The sequence below is a fragment of the Phasianus colchicus genome, chromosome 1 (assembly GCF_987193195.1).
Source record: "Phasianus colchicus chromosome 1, bPhaCol1.hap1.1, whole genome shotgun sequence".
Lineage (NCBI taxonomy): Eukaryota > Metazoa > Chordata > Aves > Galliformes > Phasianidae > Phasianus > Phasianus colchicus.
In genome coordinates, this window is record NC_143436.1 from 7368625 (window position 1) to 7390545 (window position 21921).

The 21921-nt window shown below is 40.8% G+C and overlaps 1 protein-coding gene across 4 annotated transcripts; it reads left to right on the plus strand.

Annotated features, from left to right (window-relative positions):
* The first annotated feature begins 5768 nt into the window (after positions 1 to 5768).
* On the plus strand, positions 5769 to 21611 carry SEC61A2 (SEC61 translocon subunit alpha 2). 4 transcript variants are annotated; one of them, XM_090134710.1, is made up of 13 exons: positions 5769 to 5959; positions 6674 to 6735; positions 7624 to 7691; positions 11464 to 11529; positions 13225 to 13303; positions 15312 to 15443; positions 15592 to 15701; positions 16294 to 16447; positions 17324 to 17484; positions 18819 to 19016; positions 19248 to 19439; positions 19595 to 19671; positions 20352 to 21611. In XM_090134710.1, the coding sequence occupies exons 5-13, from the start codon at positions 13243 to 13245 to the stop codon at positions 20536 to 20538; spliced, it is 1272 nt and encodes a 423-aa protein (XP_089990836.1). In that variant the 5' UTR covers positions 5769 to 5959; positions 6674 to 6735; positions 7624 to 7691; positions 11464 to 11529; positions 13225 to 13242; the 3' UTR covers positions 20539 to 21611. The 4 variants fall into 4 exon arrangements, with proteins under 4 accessions (XP_089990836.1, XP_031468566.1, XP_089990841.1 ...); XM_031612706.2 differs by lacking the exon at positions 6674 to 6735 and having other exon boundaries at positions 5771 to 5959; positions 20352 to 21607; XM_090134715.1 differs by lacking the exons at positions 5769 to 5959; positions 6674 to 6735 and adding an exon at positions 6117 to 6430.
* Positions 21612 to 21921: the final 310 nt, after the last annotated feature.

Here is a 21921-nt window from a genome sequence, read left to right on the forward strand (position 1 = left end):
TTTGGATTTGTTTTCTCTTTGTGTGAGTTCCCATTTGCAGGCCTGTTGGGAGATTCCTGAGCAAAAGGCTTTTATTTGCAGTGGAAAAAGAGTGACTAAAACAGACTATAGAATAAATAAGTGAAATAAATTGAAGTAAATGACAGAATAGGAGGATAAGCATCCAAGTTTTCTGAAAGAGCTCAGACAGATACAAGTGTTCAAGCCACATGAAGTTCCCAAAATGCAGACAGCAGACAAAAGCTTTCTGTGGCACATCTCAAACATCTTATGAGAAAATGGATGTGTTTACAAATTGATGTATGCTTATTTTAAAATAATATAGTTTACTACCTTCCAATATATTTATTAGCTAAGAAAAAAGTGAGTCAGAAACTGAAATAGAGGACTAGACTATGGTCAGGTATTAGAATTGTGGTCTTCTACTTGTGAATTTGAAGCCTTTCTTATGAAGGAATAAAGCAACCTTTAAAGCTTTATTCCTTCACTTGGATTAGTGTAGACCTTGGAAGTGTGTACAGTTTAACAATATTGTTTGAGTCATCTTTCAGTTAAATGGTCAAGGTTATTTCTGCATGAAAGGAAAACCTTTACAAATGAAAAAAAAAAAATTCTAACTCAAAATCAGAGTTAAAGTTAAAAAAAAGTCAGAGAAGAAACCTGAACACCACAGGCTGTAGTAAGCACAAGAGTGCCTTGTGCTTCTACAGTGTCAATTTGAAGGTTTCTAGAAATTTTCTCATTGTGCAGAAATCAAGATGTCCAGCCTTTCTTTATGTTGTTGTTTTGTTGTTTTTTTTTTCCTCTAGGCGATTTCAAATGTTTTATTTTTACAAAAAAAAACTCATCAGATTTTACAGTATTCTTCACACGATAATAAATTATAACCCTCACAAAGCAAAAAGGCAGAGCTTATCATCAGGTTTGATGAGGCTTTGAGCAGCGTGTGCTAATGGAAGGCATCTCTACCCAGGGCAAGTGGTTTGGATCGAGATGATTTGTAAAGTTCCTTCCATCCCAACCCATTGTGTGATGTAGCTGTGTGGCCTGTTGACTTTGGAGAACCTCTACTCCAACAACACGGCAAGGTGAGCAGAAGAGGAGGAGAGACAGCAACACTGAATAGAGATTAGCTGAGCTCTCACATGCAAGGAGTGACCACGAGACTTCCCCTTCTTCTCACTGTTTCTCCTGAAACCCTGCTTCTCCCTCCAATGAGAGTAATTCTCCTTTCTCACAGATGTTGGGACTCAGTGTCTAGTTAGACTAGTGCAGGTGTCAGCTAGATCTCCACAAAGGATTTGTAGGGTCTTCCTTAAGATTCTGTTCTAATACTGTTCTTTTCCTTCTGCTTGTGTGACTTTCTCAACTTAATGCATTTTGAAGAAATGCTAAAGAAGCCCTTTACCTGCTTGTTCCCAAACTGCCCTTGGATCCCAGTGAGTGAGACATGCCTACAGCCAAATGCTTTGCACCTCATCAGAGTGCAGCTCCTGGTGTTCCCTGAGGGGAGGTATCAGCATAGGTGTTATCTGGGGAAATAAATCAGTTTTTTTTGGATACCAGCAGGTAGAAGACCATAACATTGAACTTAATCAGGAGAATAATGAAGATAGATGGCAAAAGAAGGTGAAAGCTGCTCGGACGAGTCCCCTTCCTGCTGTCCTTAGGCAGCTCACCCATAACCAAAAGGTTTTTCCCGTTTCCAGTCTTGTTGGCAGTGTGAAATGAGCACCTTCCCTACTCCTTCCAAAGTTATTTGGGAGGGTGCTTGAGTAAACCAAACCCACCAGACACAGAAGACCTTTAGGAAGGAGTAAGTGGAATTTAACTAAGCATAGCACTCCTACGTGTAAAACAGTGTTACAGCAGGAGGGGTAGACTGCAGGCACATTTGCCTGGTAGAACAGCTTTCAAAAGCTGCTCTGAGGGACTATCCTACCTTAACTAACTTGCACGTTAATTCATTAAATCTGTATGACCCATAAGCAACCTCTGTAATCTCTGCATTGTTGTCTGTTTCATGTAACTACTTCAGCACATCCATCATGACATGAAGTCATCTTTCTTCCACTTTATTCTGGCAAACTGCACAACTTTTTAGGCTTTTTGTAATCAAGATGTATTCTGGTTTAAAATTCTGCTCAGAATCACTTTTGTATTGTACCTGGAGCTCTGCCTGTTCTTTACTCCTTACTGTTTTATCCTTGAATATCATCTACTAGCAGCTGTACTTTCCCAGGGTTATGGTTGCATTTTGTCTAGATAAATATACTTGGGGGTATATACTTGGGTTTCTCAGAGGCCTTGCCCAGAAGGGCAATTGTCGTGCTTGGAACTTTTTGTATAATTTACTTCTCAATACGCTGCTCACAAAGAACTTCAGTATCAGTAAACAGAAAAAAATGAGGCAGAAAAGTACCACTGCTTTGGCTGCAGCTGTAGCTAGGGAAGTTATATGGTACAGTCATCAGTTTTGACTGCAAACTGACAATAGCATTAAAAAAAAAGACATTTTCTCACTATGACAATATGCAAGGGCAGAACAGACCAGCATTTTGCACGTTGCCTGAACCTGACCCCGTTATACACCACTCACACAGAGGCAATGCAGGTTTATCTAACCAAGTAAAGGATGCTTGAGTGTTCAGAGCCTGTTTTATGCTCCCTTTGGGAGCACTGTTACCGTAGTGCTGCTTGGCTAAATGCCCCCAGCCCAGCATTGCTGTGCTGGGGTAGGGAAGGAACACTTTGGCTCCGCTCTCTTAGGTATTGCTGATATAGAATTATCTGCAGAATACTGCTGTTTTGTGATGGCTAACAGCTACCAGGAGCAACACAAAGCCTGTGCTGAGTTAGACATTAACACAGTTCCCCTGCTGATTTTGGATATACACAAGGCTGTTTTCCTCCTGTGTGCTGTGCTGAGCTCTGCATGCAGACTTGGCTCACCTTGGACAAGTGCTAGTTTGCTTTTGCAATGCTGGGACTAGCTGTCTTTAGGGGGCCCTTGTTCAGACTGGGTACCTGCCCCTCCAAAATGCTGGGCAGCGAAGGAAGCGCTTGCATTTACACCTGATGAATCACTTATACAACTTCTGTAGTGATAATATTGGTAAACTTGCAGTGTCTTATCTGGGAAGGTGTCCTATAGCAGTGAATTTGTAAATCTGCATATTGTGAGTGAATAATTGAAAAAGAATGGGTTTGGAAAGGGAAAAAAAGGGGAAAAGAAGGCAAAGGAGAAACCTGTGTTACCGGTAGCTCCTGTAAAGCAGTCAGAGGAAAATGATATACTCAGTTTAAAATAATTGCAGAAAAGAGGGGCAGAAATCTTGAAAGCTTCAGACGAGGGTGCTGCTTGACAATGGGAACAAGTTCCCTGTGCAGGATGTGCAATTCAGGGAAGTGCTGGATAAAATGGTATACAAGTTAGGTGAGTGGTAACAGAGTAGGGCCCAGTGCTTGGACAAGAGAAATTTGTTACTAAAAAAGCAGAAATGAAGCCCTGTGTGTTGTTAGTAAAAAAGCTAACTAGAAAGAGAGGAAGTGTAACAGCACTTGTGCATTGTGGCACATGGAATGAAATGCAGAGGTAATGACTGAGAAGTTAAGGACGTGTTGAGGATTTTTTAGTTGGAAGTGCAAGAGTGGAAGGAAAAATAAAGACATCAAGGGAAAGAGATGTTAGGATGAGCAGCTCACTGAAGGCAACAGTGACTCGGTTAAAGGAAGAAAAATATTTTAGAACAAATATTTTAATAATAGTGATGTTCTTTTATGAGTTAAACAAGACTAGTCTTAATTTTGAAGCCTTAAAGTTTTGAATGCCATAGTAGTATTAATTTGGAATGAACAAAAAAACCTATTTTTTAAAAAAACTTCAATCATTGGTAACCCACTCAAAGATGATGCTGTAATATTGTCTCAATGGTGCACCTGTGTTAGGATAGATTGAAGGAACCTCCTGGCTCTTTTATCAGCCTTCAGACAAAATGGACCAGTAACTTGTATATGTGCAGGTTTGCTAAGAGTGAGAAAGTCAGCTGGAACTGGTAAGTACAGCTAAAAATCTGGACCCATATTAATTGCAAGAAGCCTCCTGAAGCTCATTCATGAGTCTGGACAACTCATTCCAGCGCCTCTCTACCCCTATTGTAAAAAATGTCTTCCTTTTATCCAATCTAAATCTCCTCTCTTATAGTTTGAATCAATTTCCCCTTATCCTATCACAACAGATCGTGCTAAAGAGTCTGTCCTTTCTTACAGTCCCCATTTTAGATACTGAAAGGCTTCTATTATGTCTCCCCAGAGCCTTCTCTTTTCCAGGCTGAACATTCCCACATCTCTGTCTTTTCCTGTAGGGAAAGCGTTCCATTCCATGGACCAATTCTGTGGCCATTCGCTCTAACAGGTCCATGTTTCTCCTGTACTGAGGACTCCACATTTGGATGTAGTACTGCAGGTGAGGTCTCACCAGCTCAGGGTAGAGGGGCAGGATCATCTTCCTCACCCTGCTGAGCCACAGTTCTTTTGATGCAGCCTAGGATACAGTTGGCTTTCTGGGCTGTGAGTGCACATTGCTGGCTTATGTCCAGCTTCCATCCACCATTACCCCAAGTCATTTCTGGCAGGGCTGTGCTCCATCCTTACATCCCTTAGCTTGTGCTGACACTGGGGGTTGTCATGACCTAGGTTCAAGACCTTGTACTTGAACCTCATGAGATTCACCTGGTCCTGCTGCTCAAGCCTGTCTAGGTCTCTCTGAATGCTATCCCATCACTCAGGCATGTCATTCACAAACTTGCTGAGTGTGCCCTTGATCCCACTGTTGATGTTGCTGATGAAGACACTGAACAGCATTGGTTCCAGTACTGATCCCTATGGGACACCACTGTTACTGATGAGGCATCTCGAGGTGAGATGTAAGGCCAATTACTGATGGGCATGACAGGTGATTGTTGTCTGTACTCAGCACGGGTGAAGGCGCACCTCAGTACCGTGCTCAATTTTAGGTGTCTCACTATGTGAAAGACACTGAGGCACTGGAGTGTGTCCAGAGAAAGGCAGTGAAGCTGTGAGGGGTCAAGAGCCCAAATCTTCAGGAGTGTGACAGAGGAAACTGGGATTCTTCAGTGTGGAGAAGAGGAGGCTCAGGGGAGATCTTATTGCTCTCTACAACTGCCTGAAAGGAGGTTGTAATGAGGTGGGGGCCAGCCTTTGCTCCTAGGTAACAGTGACAGGATGGGAGGCAATTGCCTCAAGTTGTGCCAGGGGAGGTTCAGGTTGGATATTAGGAACAATTTCTTCTCAGGAAGAGTGGTGAGGCATTGGCACAGGCTGCCAGGGATGTGGTGGACTCACTGTCCCTGAAGATGCTCAAAGCAAGGATGGACGTGGCAATGAGGGACGTGTGTTAGGGGGACATTGGTGGACATTGGAGGTGGGCGGACGGTTGGGCTCAGTGTTCTTGGAGGTTTCTTCCCGCCTTTTTGATTCTAGGATTCTATGACTCTGTGATTCATGGGCAGGGTGGGGGTGGAGTAGATGATCTCGGAGTTCTTTCAAACTGTTCACGCTTCTATCATTTATCAGATACTCAGGAAACTACAGGTGAGCGTAACTGCCACGGGGTAACTCGCAGTACTTGTGAAATTACGACTATGCAAACTGGGTGAAAAAAAAAAGCCCTATTTAAGCGACTTCAGCTGAGGGAAGCTATTGAATAAAACTGTTCAGAGCCACTGCGGCAACGCGTCGGCGTAACGGGATCCTCGGGGGCTTCCACCCAGCTCGGGGAGCGGCGGCTCGGCGGGAGGCAGCGGGCAGAGGCGGCCGCAGCGACGCCTGCGCGGGCTGCTGCGCGCCGCGTCACGTGACGGCGGCGGAGGGAACGCGGTGGGGGAGGGGAGCGGCGCTGACAGCGGTGAGGCAGCGGCCGGCCCCGCCGCCATGGGCAGTGAGTACGGCGGCGCGGGCGGCCGCGCCGAGGGGAGGACGCGGCCCGGAGGGGGGGCGGTGGGGGAACGGAGGGCGGCGGGGCGGCCGCCTCGCGGCTCGGCGGCGGGTCGCGTCCGGCTTCTCGGGTCGGACGTGGCGCCCGGCCGGCTCCTGCGGGGCGCGGGGAGCCGTGCGAGCGGCGGTCGGTGCGGGAGGAGCCGGGCGCGGCGGCGTGCGCGGGGATCGGCGCGGATCTGCGAAGGGAACCGCGGCTGACGGCTGTGGGGAGCCGCGCGTAGCGGGCTGGGAGCGCTGCGTGAGGTTTGGCAGGGAAACCGCCCGCCCCGCGCTTCGGGGCGTTGGGGTTTTCGTCGCGAAGAGCCGAGCTGCTGAGCCGCGCTGCGTTTTTAGCGGGGAAGCTGCGGAGGGAGTTGTAGCAGAAGTTAAATCCCACAAACTTCGGTCGGAATACGTGTTGCAGCAATTGAAGGTTTCTGAAGATATGTCAGTGATTTTTTTTTTTTTTTTTTACCCCGCCGGCGAAATAGATGCATAAAGCCTATTAGTTCCTAGCTAGGCGCATCCATTGCTGCTGTACTTGACAGGAGCGCTGGGTCGTGTATTTTTAGGTGCGATGTGATTCAGTTCACTGCTGCACCGCAGGTGATTCCAGCCGTGGAACAAAGGACGGGCCAATCGCTTGTAAAAAAACAATTCTTTTCCACGTTTCCAGGCTTGAGAAGTGAGATCCTAATGAGTTGTAACAAGGCCACGTGCGAGGCGTTGCAGACGTGGGTACGGACCGGGAGAAGAACTCACTGAGAGCAGCTCTGTGGAGATGGGTTTGGGGTTCAGGTGGATGAGAGCCAGCAGTGCTCTTGCAGCCCAGAAGGCCGACTGTATTCTGGGCTGCAGCTGAAGAGAGGTGATAAGAGGGAGAGGGAGGGGGGATTGTCCCCCTCTGCTCTGCCCTTGTGAGGCCCCACCTGCAGTACTGCATCCAGGTCTGGAGCTCAGGAAAGATGTGGAGCTTTTGGAACGGGTCCATAGGAGGGGAGACAAAGATGTTCAGAGAGCTGGATGGCCTCTCCTGTGAAGAATGGCTGAGGAAGTTCTGCTTGGAGAAGGGTCAGGGGAGACCTGGTAGCCTTCTGGTACATAAAGGGAGCTTATAAGCAGAAGGGAGATAAACTTTCTATACAGTGTGGTAGTGATAGGACTAAGGATTTGAACTAAAAGAGGAGAGATTTACTTTAGATGTTGGGGGAAATTTTTCACTCAGAGATGAGGCACTGGCACAGGCTGTCCAAAGAGGTTGTGGCTGCCCCATCCCTGGAGGTGTGCAGGGCCAGGCTGGATGGGGTCCTGGGCAACCTGATCGAGTGGGTGGCAACCCTGCCTGTGGCAGGGGGTTGGAACTGGATGATCTTTGAAGTCCTTTCCAAGCTAAGTCATTTATGCTTCGTGTTCACTTCCTTCAAGAAATGGGCGTTACTTCTTACATGTTCAGTTAGCGAGTGTTGATGAAGTAATTCACCTGTAGTGTTCTTACACTTTATTTTTTTCCTTAGAAGTTATGTGAAGTATGAAGTTTAATAAATCAATACAATACAATCAATAAAATACAAGTTCAGTAAAATGTTCTCTTCTTACTCTGTTTTTGTTCATTTTTTTCCGCAACAGTTAAATTTTTAGAAGTTATTAAGCCATTCTGTGCAGTTTTACCTGAAATCCAGAAGCCAGAAAGAAAGGTGAGTGCTACACTGTGTTTTTACTTTAATTAGTTCTCAGATAAGAGAATAATGCATTCAATACACCACAATACAAATGCAGATAGTGGGCCCTGAGGTAGGGCATATCCTTTTGGAGAAAGGAAATCTGCATTAAGGTAAAAGATTATCATCATAATAAATTCTTAACAGCCTTCTGACAAATCAAATTCTTCCATATGCTAATGGTACTAACTCATTTTGGTTTTTAAATGTCTTATCTCTAGACTGAATTTATTGTATTCAGTTCCTTATGACTACATCGATTTTAACATACCAGAATGGAATTTTCAGGCATTTTTTTCCTGTGGACTTTTTCCCCTCAAAGTATTTTTTCCTCCTACAGCCATTTTTCCACTTGATGAGGTGGGAAAGTGATTTGTGATAAGGTTCAAATAACCTACTAGCTGTGACACTTCTCTTTGTTCTGAGTCCAGTGAAATGAGTTCATTTACATCTGACTTATCCTTGTAGCCCTAGAACCCATTTCTTTGCCTATTTTCTAGATCAAAATTAGTTAATTTCTGTAGAAAGGAAGAGACTGTCCCTGTCAATAATAATGAAAATAAACTTTTTTACTAATACTCAAACATTCATGTATCACCTAGGTGACAAAGATTCTAATTAGAGTCGCAAATTTATGGAATTTTCATGCCAGCCACACCAGAAAATAAGAAGCAAATACTGATTTTTATTGTTAGAAAAAAATGCATGGCTGTGAGCACGATACCATCCTAGAGAATATTCTCACACTGTTGAGAGATTCCTGAGGGTTAGAATTGGATGCAGAGATTATTTTTTCTGGTAGCCACGTGCTGGCTTGAATGGGAAAGGTATGGTAAAAACTGCTGATTGTCCCCCTCTGGGACTTATTTCTGAGAAGGTTGATCCCTTGGCTCTTTGCCTTATCTGCTATTCCCAGCTGATTCCCAGTGTCTTTCCCTTTTGGAACAGATCTTCAGACAAGTGATACCAGTCAGACAAAGGCTTCTTGAGTCTCCAGAGCCAGACCTTGTGCTAAGATCAGGATGCACCTGATTGAGTAGAAGATAACCCACTGTGTTTCTGTAGCTTTCAACTTCAGTGCAATCTTCTCATGTTTGCTTATGGCATATTTTTGATGGGTTTCTAGCATTCATCTGTCCTATTTCTTCTGGTTAAGTGAGGTCTATGAGAAAGCTAAGACAAATCTACAGATACTGAGGTTTCTATAAAGCTCAGCAACAGTTGTGATTTTCTCTTGATTTCTTCCTCTCTCTGAGGAAGGAAAGAGTAGGGAGAGAGACTTGGTTTGTCAGTGTCCTCCATCAGCTGGTGAAGGATGCCCAGAGCAGTTCTTGTCCTAGCTACTTGGGTCACTTTGTCTCTTTCACTATCTAGGTCACTGGCTAAGCAATGATAGTCTGTTGCCAGCTTTGTACGAATTTGAAGTGAAGGATATACTTGGGAACGTCCTTCCCAAGACTGAAGAGTCTTTTGACCATTTTACATAATGTTCCTTGCTTATGTGTAGTCTATCAAGTGACTTAGGCCATTCTGTTTAACAACAAGTCTTTTTTATTTATTGTTTTCTTGCAAGCTGTCACTGGCAGGCATCACTAGTAATTATTTTAGTGGGCTGGTTAAGGCTGGGACAAGAAACAAAGATAACAAAGTAGAAAAAAAACTCTAAGCTTAACATCCTGTGATTGTTGATTGTGCGGAGAGCACAAAGTTTTCATTCAGGTGGGCTCTCATTGAACTTTTTCCCATTACTTGTGATGAAGGAAGTGGGCTTTTTCTGTCACTAGGAAGTGTTGCTTTTGTCATTTGGAGCTGTTGGCTGACAGAAGCAAGTGCTGCTTTTTTGTAGTTGTTATGTTTGTTCATGCTACATGCACAGATCTCTTAGATACTTCACAGACATGAAGTAGAACACAGTGTTCAGAACACCAGGATGATGGGGCTCACATCCATTTATCTTCATGAGCTGTAAGTGAGAAAAATACCAAAAGAAGAAAATGTCCAGTAGGATCTGATCAGATGGTGAAATGTACTCTTTTTGTGCTTGTTATCGTTTGTGGCTGGAATATTTTGGTACCAGTTGGTATTTTGCTGTTCTTGGCATATGGATTCAAATGCCTCCTTTTTCTCTTTTTTATTTCTTTGAATCACAGAGACTGTTCCCTGTGAACCAAGTGTGATTTAGGTGGTGCAAAATTTCTCTAATGCTCATGTTCACTTTAATTGAATTGAGGGCCAGGGTAGTTGAGGAGACTGACACCCCAGAAGCTAACGTTAGGCTTTGGGCTGCAGAAACAGTTCTGCTCAACATTTTTCTTTTTTAAAGTCTGTACTTTAAATCTGAACAATGAAATTGAAACAGTGCTTGGCAAAGTGGGTCAGCACTTCATAAAATCTAAGACAAGACGCTGGATTTATTTGCTGCTGTCACTATTTTTCTTTTTTTAACTTTGTACTCTATGTATTTTTAGCATCTGGCCTCTTTTAGAAGTGAGTCTGTATCAGTAAATACATTAAATTACTGGAACTACTTTGCCACAAATTAAGTATTATGCTTTCACTTACAAAGTTGCAGACTAATTCTGAATTCCTTTTGTCTGGGGAGTTGTCCTGCTGCCTCAGTTTACAGATTCTTGTTTGTGGGTGTTCAGGGCCTATAAAACTAGCCACTAACCTTTTCTCTTGTTACTTCTCTACAGGCAGCATCAGTGGTTGGAAGCAGAAATGTATTACTTACGCTGTATCTGTTTTGTGTGTCAGTTCATGTCTCATTTTAGTAGCTGCTGTGCTCTTGTCTGCAGTGAACACACTTATCCCAGTGTTTGCAGTCCATGGAGGAGAGGTGGGAACTTGAACATAGCACTGCAACAGAGCTCTCTCTTGGTCTCTTCAAGTGCTTTTCTTTCTGTCTTGGGCTTTGAGTAGTTCTCTCTTTCAAATTTAAACCTCGTGGTTCTTCTTCTGTGGAACTGGTTGCAGCATTCTGGCTCAAATCATGGACTCATATCATAGAATCATAGAATGGTTTGTGCGTTGTGACCATGGGGATCTCTTAATGTACTACTGACTGATGATCACTGATCTGTCAATCTTTTAAAAGTAATACCTGATGTACGTTGATAGAAATACTTTGGAGGGGGAAAAAGCTTCTAAAATTTGTAGTCTGTGGCCATTAACATAATGGTGAATTTAAGCTTCATGTAACAACTTTTGAAGAACTTCTTTCTCGCTGCTCTGATTTCTTATCCCAAACTCATGGTTCTTCTGTTTTTTAATCACTTGCCTTTAGCAGTTAAATCTCTATAAACTTTATAGCACTCAAGTAATCTTCAGCCTTACAAAACAGTGCTTTCAATCTGTTGAAGCCTAGTGATAAAATCACAGCAGATAAGGAGTTTTGCATTAGTATTTCATGTTTGTTCTGATATGTCCACATTTAGCCATGCTGTTGTTTTTTGGTAAATATTCACTGTGTTAGAAGACTATATATAAAACATGTTCTACTCTCTGAATGTCAGGCACACTGCCAGATCCCATGCAAGCTGTCTTTGACTACATAGAAGCCCATGGCTGTCACTCTAAAAAATCTGAAATCATATTAAAAATAATTCCTGATGAGAAATGTTGCCGTCTGGCTCAATATCTTTCACATTTAGTTCCAAATAATACAGCATCTAGCACTAGTGTGAAGTAGAGTGAAAATACCAAATGCAATTAACTCAATAATATCTATCTATAATTGGTTCTATAGATCCAGTTCAGAGAGAAGGTACTATGGACAGCTATCACTCTCTTCATTTTCTTAGTATGCTGTCAGGTACGTATGGATATATTCTGTGTTTCAGAAAGGCTGTGTTCTGTATGTAAAATGCTAAACATGTGAGGAGTTTTCATTTCGTGTTGATCTGCTTTCAGTTTTGTGTTTTAATTGCTAATGAATGAAGAGTATGTATCCAAAGTAGTCTTTATTATTCATGTATATGTTTTCAGAAATTAATACGTTGCTGTTATGATGTGAGATGTCCTATGAAATAGTGATACTGACTGCAGGATAAACAGCAAAGCAAATCATTTGTTGAGTAGCCTAAGCAAGCCAAGCAGTTCTATGCGTTCTTTAGCCTCTGTTCATAGCTAAATTTAAACTTCAGCAGTAATGAGTTTGAACAGAAATGACTATTTTTACCTGATCCTTCTTGAACAAGCTAAAAGATTGCAAAGATTGTGGGAAGATGTTTGTCCTGAGGTGTTTAAGTTCACATTTAGAGTGTGTTTTTTTGAATATATTGATGAAGATGCTACCTCCCCCCCAAGGTCTTCGTAAACACTTATGGTTTTGTTCATTCATAGTTGCAGGACTTCCTGGAAACCCTAGAAACTAGGGTTATAAACGTGTATTGTTTGTTGAATATTTAGATGCTGCAGAAAATGAAAATCCGTGCATTACTTTATTTATTTTAGCACTTTTAGACCCTCCAGATCTTTTAAAATGAACCAGACATCTTCAACCTTAGGCACTTTATGTTTTATTTATTTATTGACTTGAACTTATCCATTGCAGTCAGATTCTGTTGCAGCAGTTTAATAATTTGTATGTTTACAACATTGAAGGGCTGTTAAAAGGCCCAAACCTATCTGTTTTTCAACAGAGGATGTGGGAATGATACCAGAGATAGAAGAGTGTGGACTTTATTTGTGTTTCTTAGCTGCTAGATATATGCATAACTAAGAATTTAATCTGTACAAAAGATGGTAGTAGCTAATTGAAAATAGTGCAGAGTTTTCAGGAAATAATCTAAAGGATTGGCTGGGCTTTCTTTTGTGACTGAGTTTTAAAGAACTCAAAATCCTTCAGTGCTGACATATGGAAAATTGATGTCTTTTTTCAATATAAACTTGGCTGACTTGTACAGCTCCATATAGGACACTTTAAAACACATTCCCAGCTGTAGAATTGGAGTATTTAAAGTTGATGGAGAAAAATACTTACGTTGGAATTTATGCTTCATTTTTAATTTGTTCTATAAAGGAATTTTGTATAGGGCTGTTTAAAATCAAAACAAAACAACCCTGCTTTCTTATGTCTTCTCAAAGGTGTTTGGCTACAATTTGTTCTATTGCAAAAAATGTGGTGAAATAAGTACTTGAATATCACATATTTCATGTATTTCAGAAGCAGTGGAATATCGTGGTGGGAGGGGAGGGGGATGCTCTGTTCTCTTAATCATTTTAGGTATCTGACCTATTTATTTTGTGTTTCTTTTCTTGGATATTTTTCCAGGGCTGAGGTACTCTATGACTGCTTATGACAATCATTTACATCTTCATCTATAGTAATCTGCCCAGTGCTTGTCAATTAATATTGTTGTGTGATCTGGTTTAATTTAAAAAACAAAAGATGGTTGGATTACATTATACTGAACAGTGTAGCAGTTGAATCATTACAAGTTAAGGTTCTTAGATTAATGTAGGCTCTCTTCATATATCTGTTTAATATTGCTCTGTGCTTTGGCAGATACCTTTATTTGGAATCATGTCATCAGATTCAGCAGATCCTTTCTACTGGATGCGAGTCATTCTTGCATCAAACAGAGGTTAGTAAATTCTTTCTTTTCTCTTCTTTTTATCAGTACAAACAGACTGTGAGGAAAAATGATTGGGTGTAAAATTTCATAAAGCCCAGCTGTCGTGTTGAAACACTGTAATTGAATGATACCTGAGATGGATTTTGTCTTAGGAATGGAGCTGCCTTCGATGTGCAAATGAGATTCATCTTGATTCTTAACTTCCAGGATGGTTCTTTATCCAACTGTAAAGCAATCTTTTTTTCTGATAATATATGAAACATTGGGTCTCTTCTCCTCTTAGTTATGAAGGAAAATACTTCGTGTGTGCAAGTTGGTTATATCTCATAACACTTCTGCAGCATTGTAGGTAATTGTGTAGGTTGGAAAGCTAAGGACAGAAGTGATTAAGCTTATCTTGTAGCAAACCTGAAGTAGTTTACTGTAGAAAAGACAAATGGAGCCCAAAATAATGTGTAAAAGTATTAAACTAATGCTGGAAGTCAAGAGCTTAAGATTCATGACTTGTCATGCATGTCTCTAAGTAAGGTCACTGACCTTACAGACCTTGTCTGTACCTTGGCAAAATGGCTGGAAGTGAGAGAAGCCATGGGACCCTGTAATGTGAAGGAATTATTTAGGAAAGGCAGATATCATACCAGTGAAGATAATTAGACATTACATTACATTACACCAAGCAGTGGCACGAATTGCCAGCAGCAGTTTCTGAGCATATTGCTCAGTGTGTGCAGGAAAAGGGAAATAAAGCATGATACTTCCTGCACAGGAGGAGTCCCTTTGAATTGAATGTGAGAGTAGATAAGTTTCTTGTCTGATTATTTATTATATATCATTTCTGCTTCCTTTGACCTTTCACATGGCCCTGTCGGCCATGCTTCCCCTGTCAATGATTCTTCTTGACACTTTGCAAGTCTCTAATGGCTAAATACTATTTTCTTAATAATATTCGTGGTCATTTTAGGATGCTACAAGTGAGAGCAGAATTGCTCTTAAGTTTGCAGAGTTCTAGGGAATTGTGCACTGATTCTCATTTTTATCTCTCTGATGAATATTGTGACAATGTCAGAATAAAATGTATTTATGAATGAATTTAATTGCTTTGGTTCTGCTCTCATACCACTTTATAATATAATTCAAGCAGATATCAGTAGTTAAACAACATCTTGCAGAGAATATATTTGCATTAGAGTATGTGGTGGTAGTTCTGTTGTTGCATGTGAGTGCTTGATGCCCAGCTGTTATTACACTGAATGAAAGGCTGGGGGGGAAAAAAAAGGCAGATTTTCTGGAATATGAACCTATGTGCTGCAGAAGTAATGTTTTATGAAGTTGTATCTTCTGGCTGTATGCATTTGAAAGTTGTTAGCTTGATGACATTGTGCCAGTAGGTGAGATGGCAGAGTAGAACATCTTAACAATGTGTTTGTCTCATTAAGTCCTAAACTTCAGTGCTTTCATCTATAGAGTTTGTGATTTGGAGATTGGTGTTATCAAGCACTGTGGATCTGCAGCATCTTGTGGTCTTCACAATTAAACTTCAGAAAATATGGGAGTTGAAGCAGTAGAAGATGCTTCTGGCAGAGGTTTCTTGGTACAGTATGCCAAAAAGCTCACTGCGTAAAGCACTGAGGTTCTGTGTGTGCTTACCTGCAGTGTCCACATTGTTTCACAAAGATACGTAAAGTGAAAAGCTACATCAGTTTGCCTTCAATATCACAGATTTTTACACAGTACTCTTCTGTGAGCTGATTATGGGCTTTAAGAGTATGCCTGTACTGAAATTTACGTTTGAAGGGTTGTGAAAAATGTTCTTTAGCTAAAATCTTTTAACAGGCCTAATATCCTCAGCATATAATCCTTTAGGAATCAGAGAATGGCCTGGGTTGAAAAGGACCACTGTGATCATCGAGTTTCAACCCCCTGCTATGTGCAGGGTTGCCAACCACCAGACCAAGCTGTCCAGAACCACATCCAGCCTGGAAGATCTTTAATTGCATTTGTATTTTCTTTCTGGTAGGTACGTTGATGGAATTAGGTATCTCTCCCATTGTGACATCTGGTTTGATCATGCAGCTGCTAGCTGGAGCAAAGATCATTGAAGTTGGTGATACACCGAAAGATAGAGCCTTGTTCAATGGAGCTCAGAAATGTAAGCACTGTTCTGATTCAAGTTACTGAACATAGACTGGTTTCCCACGAATAAAACTACTTTAGAGATATGGAGTGTGAATTTCTTTGATAGATGAATTCAGGAAATTTTTCATTTTATAAAGGATTTTCTTCTTGTCCTGTTGCAGTATTTGGGATGATTATTACCATTGGGCAAGCCATTGTCTATGTTATGACTGGAATGTATGGAGATCCTGCTGAAATGGGTGCTGGCATTTGCCTTCTCATTATAATTCAGGTTTGTAGTGAGCTATTCTTTGTGTAATTAAAACTGATTAGATGTAGTATGGTTGGAAGGAAAAAATCTTTCTGTGTCTAGTTGCCTTTAACTTATTTTAATGCTGTGAAGCAACATCCTTCACATCTATCTGGCTACATATGAGAAATTCTAAATCTTCCATAAAGGAAGAAAAAATTGGGATAATTAGTATCATAAATATTTCAGATAGGGAGTAGCTGCTTCATTTCAAATATGGGAATTTTGCAATCAATAGCTGCTGTTTGGTGCCACAGAGGACTTCTCACTAAAGGCTATAAATTCAGCTTTGAGGCATTATCCTGTAGAGCAAATCAGTAAATGCACAAATGTAAACACTTAAAAATAAATACTTAGTGTGTAATCTGTTTGCTTGCATCGGTGTTGAACAGTCACAGAGATGTTTGGCAGGTGTGATGTGCATGTGAGGGGGCAGAAATCTGTATGAATGATACTTCAATGAAAAACTTAATGAGCTCTCTCCAACATGATGAAAATACTGAAATGAAATTAATATGCAGTTCCTGACTTGATTTATTCTTGTTTCTGCTCAGTTCTTTTTCTTTTCCCGCAGCTATTTGTTGCTGGCTTGATTGTGCTGCTGTTGGATGAGTTGCTACAGAAAGGTTATGGGTTGGGATCTGGTATTTCCCTCTTTATTGCTACTAATATCTGTGAAACCATTGTTTGGAAGGCATTTAGTCCCACTACCATCAACACTGGCAGAGGTACCTGTGCTATTACAGTTAGTTTTAATGTGTTTCTGTGGATGTGTGCTATATGTACACCCAATCAGGTGTGTACCAGATGGATTTTGAAAAGGTGTTTTAATGTGTGATGGTTAGCTTCTAAAATCCATTGTCTAACATTGAAGATGGAAACGTTGTTTAACTCACACGAAGATAAATTACCTGCATGTTTGCTTTTGTTGATTTGGAGTAGCTAAAATGGGAGTTATAGCCCCTCAATGGAAAACTTCTGATTTTCCAAACTGAAATAGCCTTGTTTCAGCATACCTTAGTCTGTAGAAATTGGGGTGTTTAAATTCTGTTTGTTCAGGGGAGTTCTTTATGACCCAGCTATTTTTGTGGCTGTAGGTTACTGTTACAGTTGGAGCTTCCCAATTACTTTAAGGTTGGTTGTTTCTTCAGGGACTGCTGTTCCTCAGCCAATGTTTGGCTGTGCTGAGACTGTAAATACCAAGCTAAGATGCATCCTGTATTTGCATCTGAAGTTAACTCATTTAATTCCTGTATTTGAAATCCTAAGCCAGGATTTTAGTTAGCTCTCATCGTTACCCAACTTGGAGTTTTTCTGTCAGCTGTGGTTTATTATTGCTTTTTTGAAGTTATTTTTCTCTTCTTTAGTTTTCTTTTTTTTTTTCTTCCTTCTGATCTTCCTCTTACCCACCCAGAAGAGACTCACAGCCTGTGAGTTAAGGCAGCACACTGTGGTGATACATCTATAACAGGACAGATGTCGTGTTGCATCTTATTTTATACCTGTCACTTTGAAAAAATCCTGAAGAAAGATGTGATGGTCTTTTTTAAACTCTATTATTAATTGACAGTTTCAAGTCTCTTCTACTGTTCTGCTTTCTCCAGGAACGGAGTTTGAAGGTGCTGTGATTGCTTTGTTTCATCTTCTGGCCACGCGAACCGACAAAGTCCGCGCCTTGCGGGAGGCTTTTTACCGACAGAATTTGCCCAACCTCATGAATTTGATTGCTACAGTATTTGTATTTGCTGTAGTCATCTATTTTCAGGTAAAATGAGAAATTTCTCATAGTAACTCTGAAACTGTATTGGTAGAAGGACGTGGACTCCTAGTAATGTGGTCATTGCAAAAAGAAATTGCCGAAGTAGAATAAATGAAGTATTTGATCTTGAGATCTTGTTCTCAATTCCTTGAAAGGGTAGATAATGGCAGAACAAGGGGAAGTGGTTTTAAGTTGAAGGAGGGAAGATTTAGGTTGGATGTCAGGGGGAAGTTCTTTACTGTGAGTGGTGAGGTACTGGAACAGGCTGCCCAGAGAGGTTGTGGATGCCCTGTCCCTGGAGGTGTTTAAGGCCAGGTTGGATGGGGCCCTGGGCAGCCTGGATAGTATTTAATCTGGAGGTTGGTGGCCCTGCATGTGGCAGGGGGGTTGGAGCTTCATGATCCTTGAGGTCCCTTCCAACCCTTCTGTGATTCAGAGAAAGGAGCTCTTACTTATTTTTAATTTGAATAGTGTTTCTTCAGTAACATAAACCTGTGACAGTGCAGCTGTTCACTGTTATGGATACAAATATTTCTACTCAGGCAGTGATGTCATCTCACTTTCCACTAAACAGCACACACACATTTGTTTTTTTTACTAAAAATGGATTATGAAACTGCTATGGTTCTATCATACAATTAACATACTTGATAATTCATAGTTGAGTTTAAAAAGAAAATATTACTTTTGAATGGAGCTGAACAACCTTGTTTCTTTGGGGCATGTATAATACAGATTTGTTCTAGAAAACAGCAGTGTAATTAATGCATGGCTTATTGTTCCCCTTCCCCCCCTGGACTTTTCATTAGATCCTTAGCTGGGGTTTGTCTTTAAGCTTGAGTATTTCCTACAATTGACATTAAAGGAGACCTGCATATTGGTCTGTATTGTTTTGTTTGTGTATCTAACTGTGCATCTTTAAAGCAGTTCAGACTGAGTGGAAGCAAAAAAAACCTTGAATTCTACTAGGATAGGAGCCTGCCCCAGAAAGTAGGACTTACAAACATAGGAGGTCTGGTGATACTTGTGAGTTGAGTTAAAAGCCATTAGATAGTTTTATCAAACCAAATGTTACAAAGTAATTGTATTTTAGAGAAATTGTACTTAGAGATGTTCTCTCTTATTTGCTGCATAAAGAATGTAAAACATCCAAGCAGTAACACTTACAAATCCTTAAAGTCTGTAGTTCAGTCTGTAGCAAGTAAGCCTTAGGGCTTTACTGTCCCAGACTTTGCACTCCTTGTTTATCTAGCAAATATCCTCTGGAATAACTTGTAGACATACTAGGAAGCATTTCTTTCTCAGAAATAGATTTGGCATATTTGTGTTCTTTCTTGTAGGGCTTTCGTGTTGATTTGCCTATCAAGTCTGCGCGATACCGAGGACAGTACAGCAGCTATCCGATCAAGCTCTTCTATACCTCCAACATTCCCATCATTCTGCAGTCTGCCTTAGTTTCAAACCTCTATGTTATTTCCCAGATGTTGTCTGTTCGTTTTAGTGGCAACTTCTTGGTGAACTTATTAGGACAATGGGCAGTAAGTATCTTAATCACCTTTTTAAAAAAGAATATATAAATATATATATATATTACTTTATCGTGAAACTCGAGTATTTAACCAGCGGAAGACTGGAATACTTAATTTCTAACAATTGCATGGAAAAGTGGATTTTGGAACGTTGATGAGGAATTCCTCTATAAATGCAGGATTAGAATGTGAGAGGTCTGTGAGAAACACCTAAATGTCTGTCTTCTTCCCCTTCTGTAGGATGTGAGTGGCGGTGGCCCTGCTCGTTCTTACCCTGTTGGTGGTCTGTGCTACTACTTGTCCCCTCCAGAATCCATGGGTGCAATATTTGAGGATCCTGTTCATGTAATAGTTTATATAATTTTTATGTTGGGCTCCTGCGCTTTTTTCTCGAAGACTTGGATTGAAGTGTCTGGTTCATCAGCAAAAGATGTAGGTGTTCTGATAAATGTGCCTAATGACTGTATTTTCAAACACTGCCTGTGATTTAGAACTGACTGATCCTTACTGATCAGTTATTACTGTGACTAAATATCAGATGACTGTGGAAAAAACTGCAGCAATTTCATCAAATTATGTTTCTGCAGGTTGCCAAGCAACTCAAGGAACAGCAAATGGTGATGAGAGGCCACAGGGATACTTCAATGGTTCATGAGCTTAACAGGTAAGATAATGCTGACTTTCAGCTGTGCTTCCTTACTGGGCAATTGAGAGTACTGGGAAGGTGTCAGTGAGAACAAATGTTCTTGGAAAAATCAGGGGCTTGTTTCTGCTACAGATGTCAAGATATTGCTCTCATTAAGCTGTCTTTCTCTGGAATGCAAAAAATGCATGTAGGGTTAATGAAGAGATTAACTTAGAGTGTCTTCCATAAGCAGAATAAGTAGGGAATTTGGATTGAGTGTTTTCTCTGTTTTTAAAAGGAAGACACCATCACATTTACAGGTGTCTAATTTACCATTACTGAGCTAAAACAGTGCTGCAAAAGTGGGATTTTGTTCAGTGTGCAAAGCCTGAAGATCTGCATTGCTAGGCAGATTTATGCCTCTGTATTTAAGCCAAGTCTTAGTCTTGTGGAGGTTAAATAGCATGCATATATTTAAAAAAATAATAAATTGTTATCTCATGAATCAAAATCTTTACCAGTGATCAGTTGTTTATACAGCTTTCCTATCAGTGAATATTTAATTTGTGTTGTGCAAATGTGGTTTAGAAACTTGTAAGAGTTAATGGTAGAGTTGCAGCTGCAGAGCTGAGCTTGTCTCTAAATGTCCTAGCTGGTTGTTTTAACAGTTGAACTCTTGTATGAAAATGCATGATCATAAATGTATGTTTTGGTTCCAGGTATATCCCTACAGCAGCTGCATTTGGTGGTTTGTGCATTGGTGCCCTTTCAGTTCTGGCTGACTTTCTGGGAGCCATTGGGTCGGGCACTGGCATTCTGCTTGCAGTCACCATTATTTATCAGTATTTTGAAATATTTGTAAAAGAACAGGCAGAAGTTGGAGGAGTAGGAGCGTTATTTTTCTAGATGTCCAAATATTTCATGGTTTGTGTGAAAGGGAAAGTATTTTGACAACATGAGTCATTTAGTCCAACAATGCTATTTTCTTTTTACTTGTTTTCAAGTGCTACATGTCCCATTGCTGTAATGGGCCTTGAGCAATGCCTGCGTGCAGCATCAGTACCAGCTGCCTTAAGAATCAAGTTTACATTATCTTGTTTGAGTATATCTAATGTTGCCTGTAATGCTGGAAACCAATTCATCTACCTTGCTGTTCAGACACTACAGTGAGATGGTAAAATGTATCAGTTTGGCGCTGGTAAACATTTTTGCACACAGCATAAAAACATTAAGTTTATTTCCCTATCCTTAATAGGAAAAAATAATAATAATCTGAGTTCAGAATGCCATGTGCCAGTATTCTTGAAAGAGTTGATTTGTAGCCTGTACCTTAATTTTTTTTATACTTTTTTAACTTGGATTTTGCCATCACTGAACTCAGCACTCCTTCCTCCTCTGTCCCCACCCAATCGCCTGCCCCTTAGCTCCAAGGCTGGACAAGCAAACATTTTACCAGAGACTGATACCCATCTCACCTATGAACTGGTTTTGTGGTGGATTTGCTGCATTGCAAGGACTGGGGCACGTCAATTTCTTGCCCTGGGCTTCCTGTGAGACAGCATGGTACTGCTGTCATGCTGCCAAGCCAGCCCGGTAGTTTTGTTTTAAACATGTATTTGTGAAAACTGTGCCACTGAAACTTCATGTCCACTTTGCTTTTGTGAGTCTAAGAAACAAAGCCTGGTTCCTAAAGCAGTGTTCATAGAAGGGAAGGGGGGAACGTGAAGTTCCTGCTGAAAATTTATTTATGTTGTTGCACTTTACAGTGGCAACCTAACAAGTGTAAACATTAGACAATAAACTTATTTAATTAAGCTCTCTCCTGTGTCTTACCTGTGCAAGATCCATGATTCACATGCAGTAATTTCACACACGCTGTGTTAGTGAGGTCGGTCTGGAAGGCTTCTCTCCTGTTTATCCTTTCTCTTGTAGTATAATTAAGGCTGCTGAAAGCTGATCTGAATTAAAAGAAGCAACAATCTGAAGTCTTTTCCCCTTTAAAATCTTCTCTGTTCCGTTGTAGTCAGTGGATTTTTCCCTTTTGGTTTCATATTTTGATTTCTTTTTTCAGCCTTAATTTGGAAGCACCTTTGTGGTGCTGTTTGTGAAAGTCAGAAAACCTTTCACAAGATTTCTACTTAATTTCTGAATTAGGAAAAATCTTCCTGATTATGCATGTTCATCTAAGTATATTTCAGAGACAGTGTTTGATATTAGCACATGCTTATGGTGACTTTTAGTTTCTAATCTTTAAGCTGTGGTGGTTATTTGGATAATAAAAAGCAGGTG

Excerpts from the sequence above, each read along its gene's own strand:
- SEC61A2 (XM_031612706.2), top strand. Across the intron at positions 11,530-13,224 it reads TTTTCTTAGTATGCTGTCAG|ATACCTTTATTTGGAATCAT; the intron begins GTACGTATGGAT and ends GTGCTTTGGCAG. Across the intron at positions 16,448-17,323 it reads TACCATCAACACTGGCAGAG|GAACGGAGTTTGAAGGTGCT; the intron begins GTACCTGTGCTA and ends TGCTTTCTCCAG.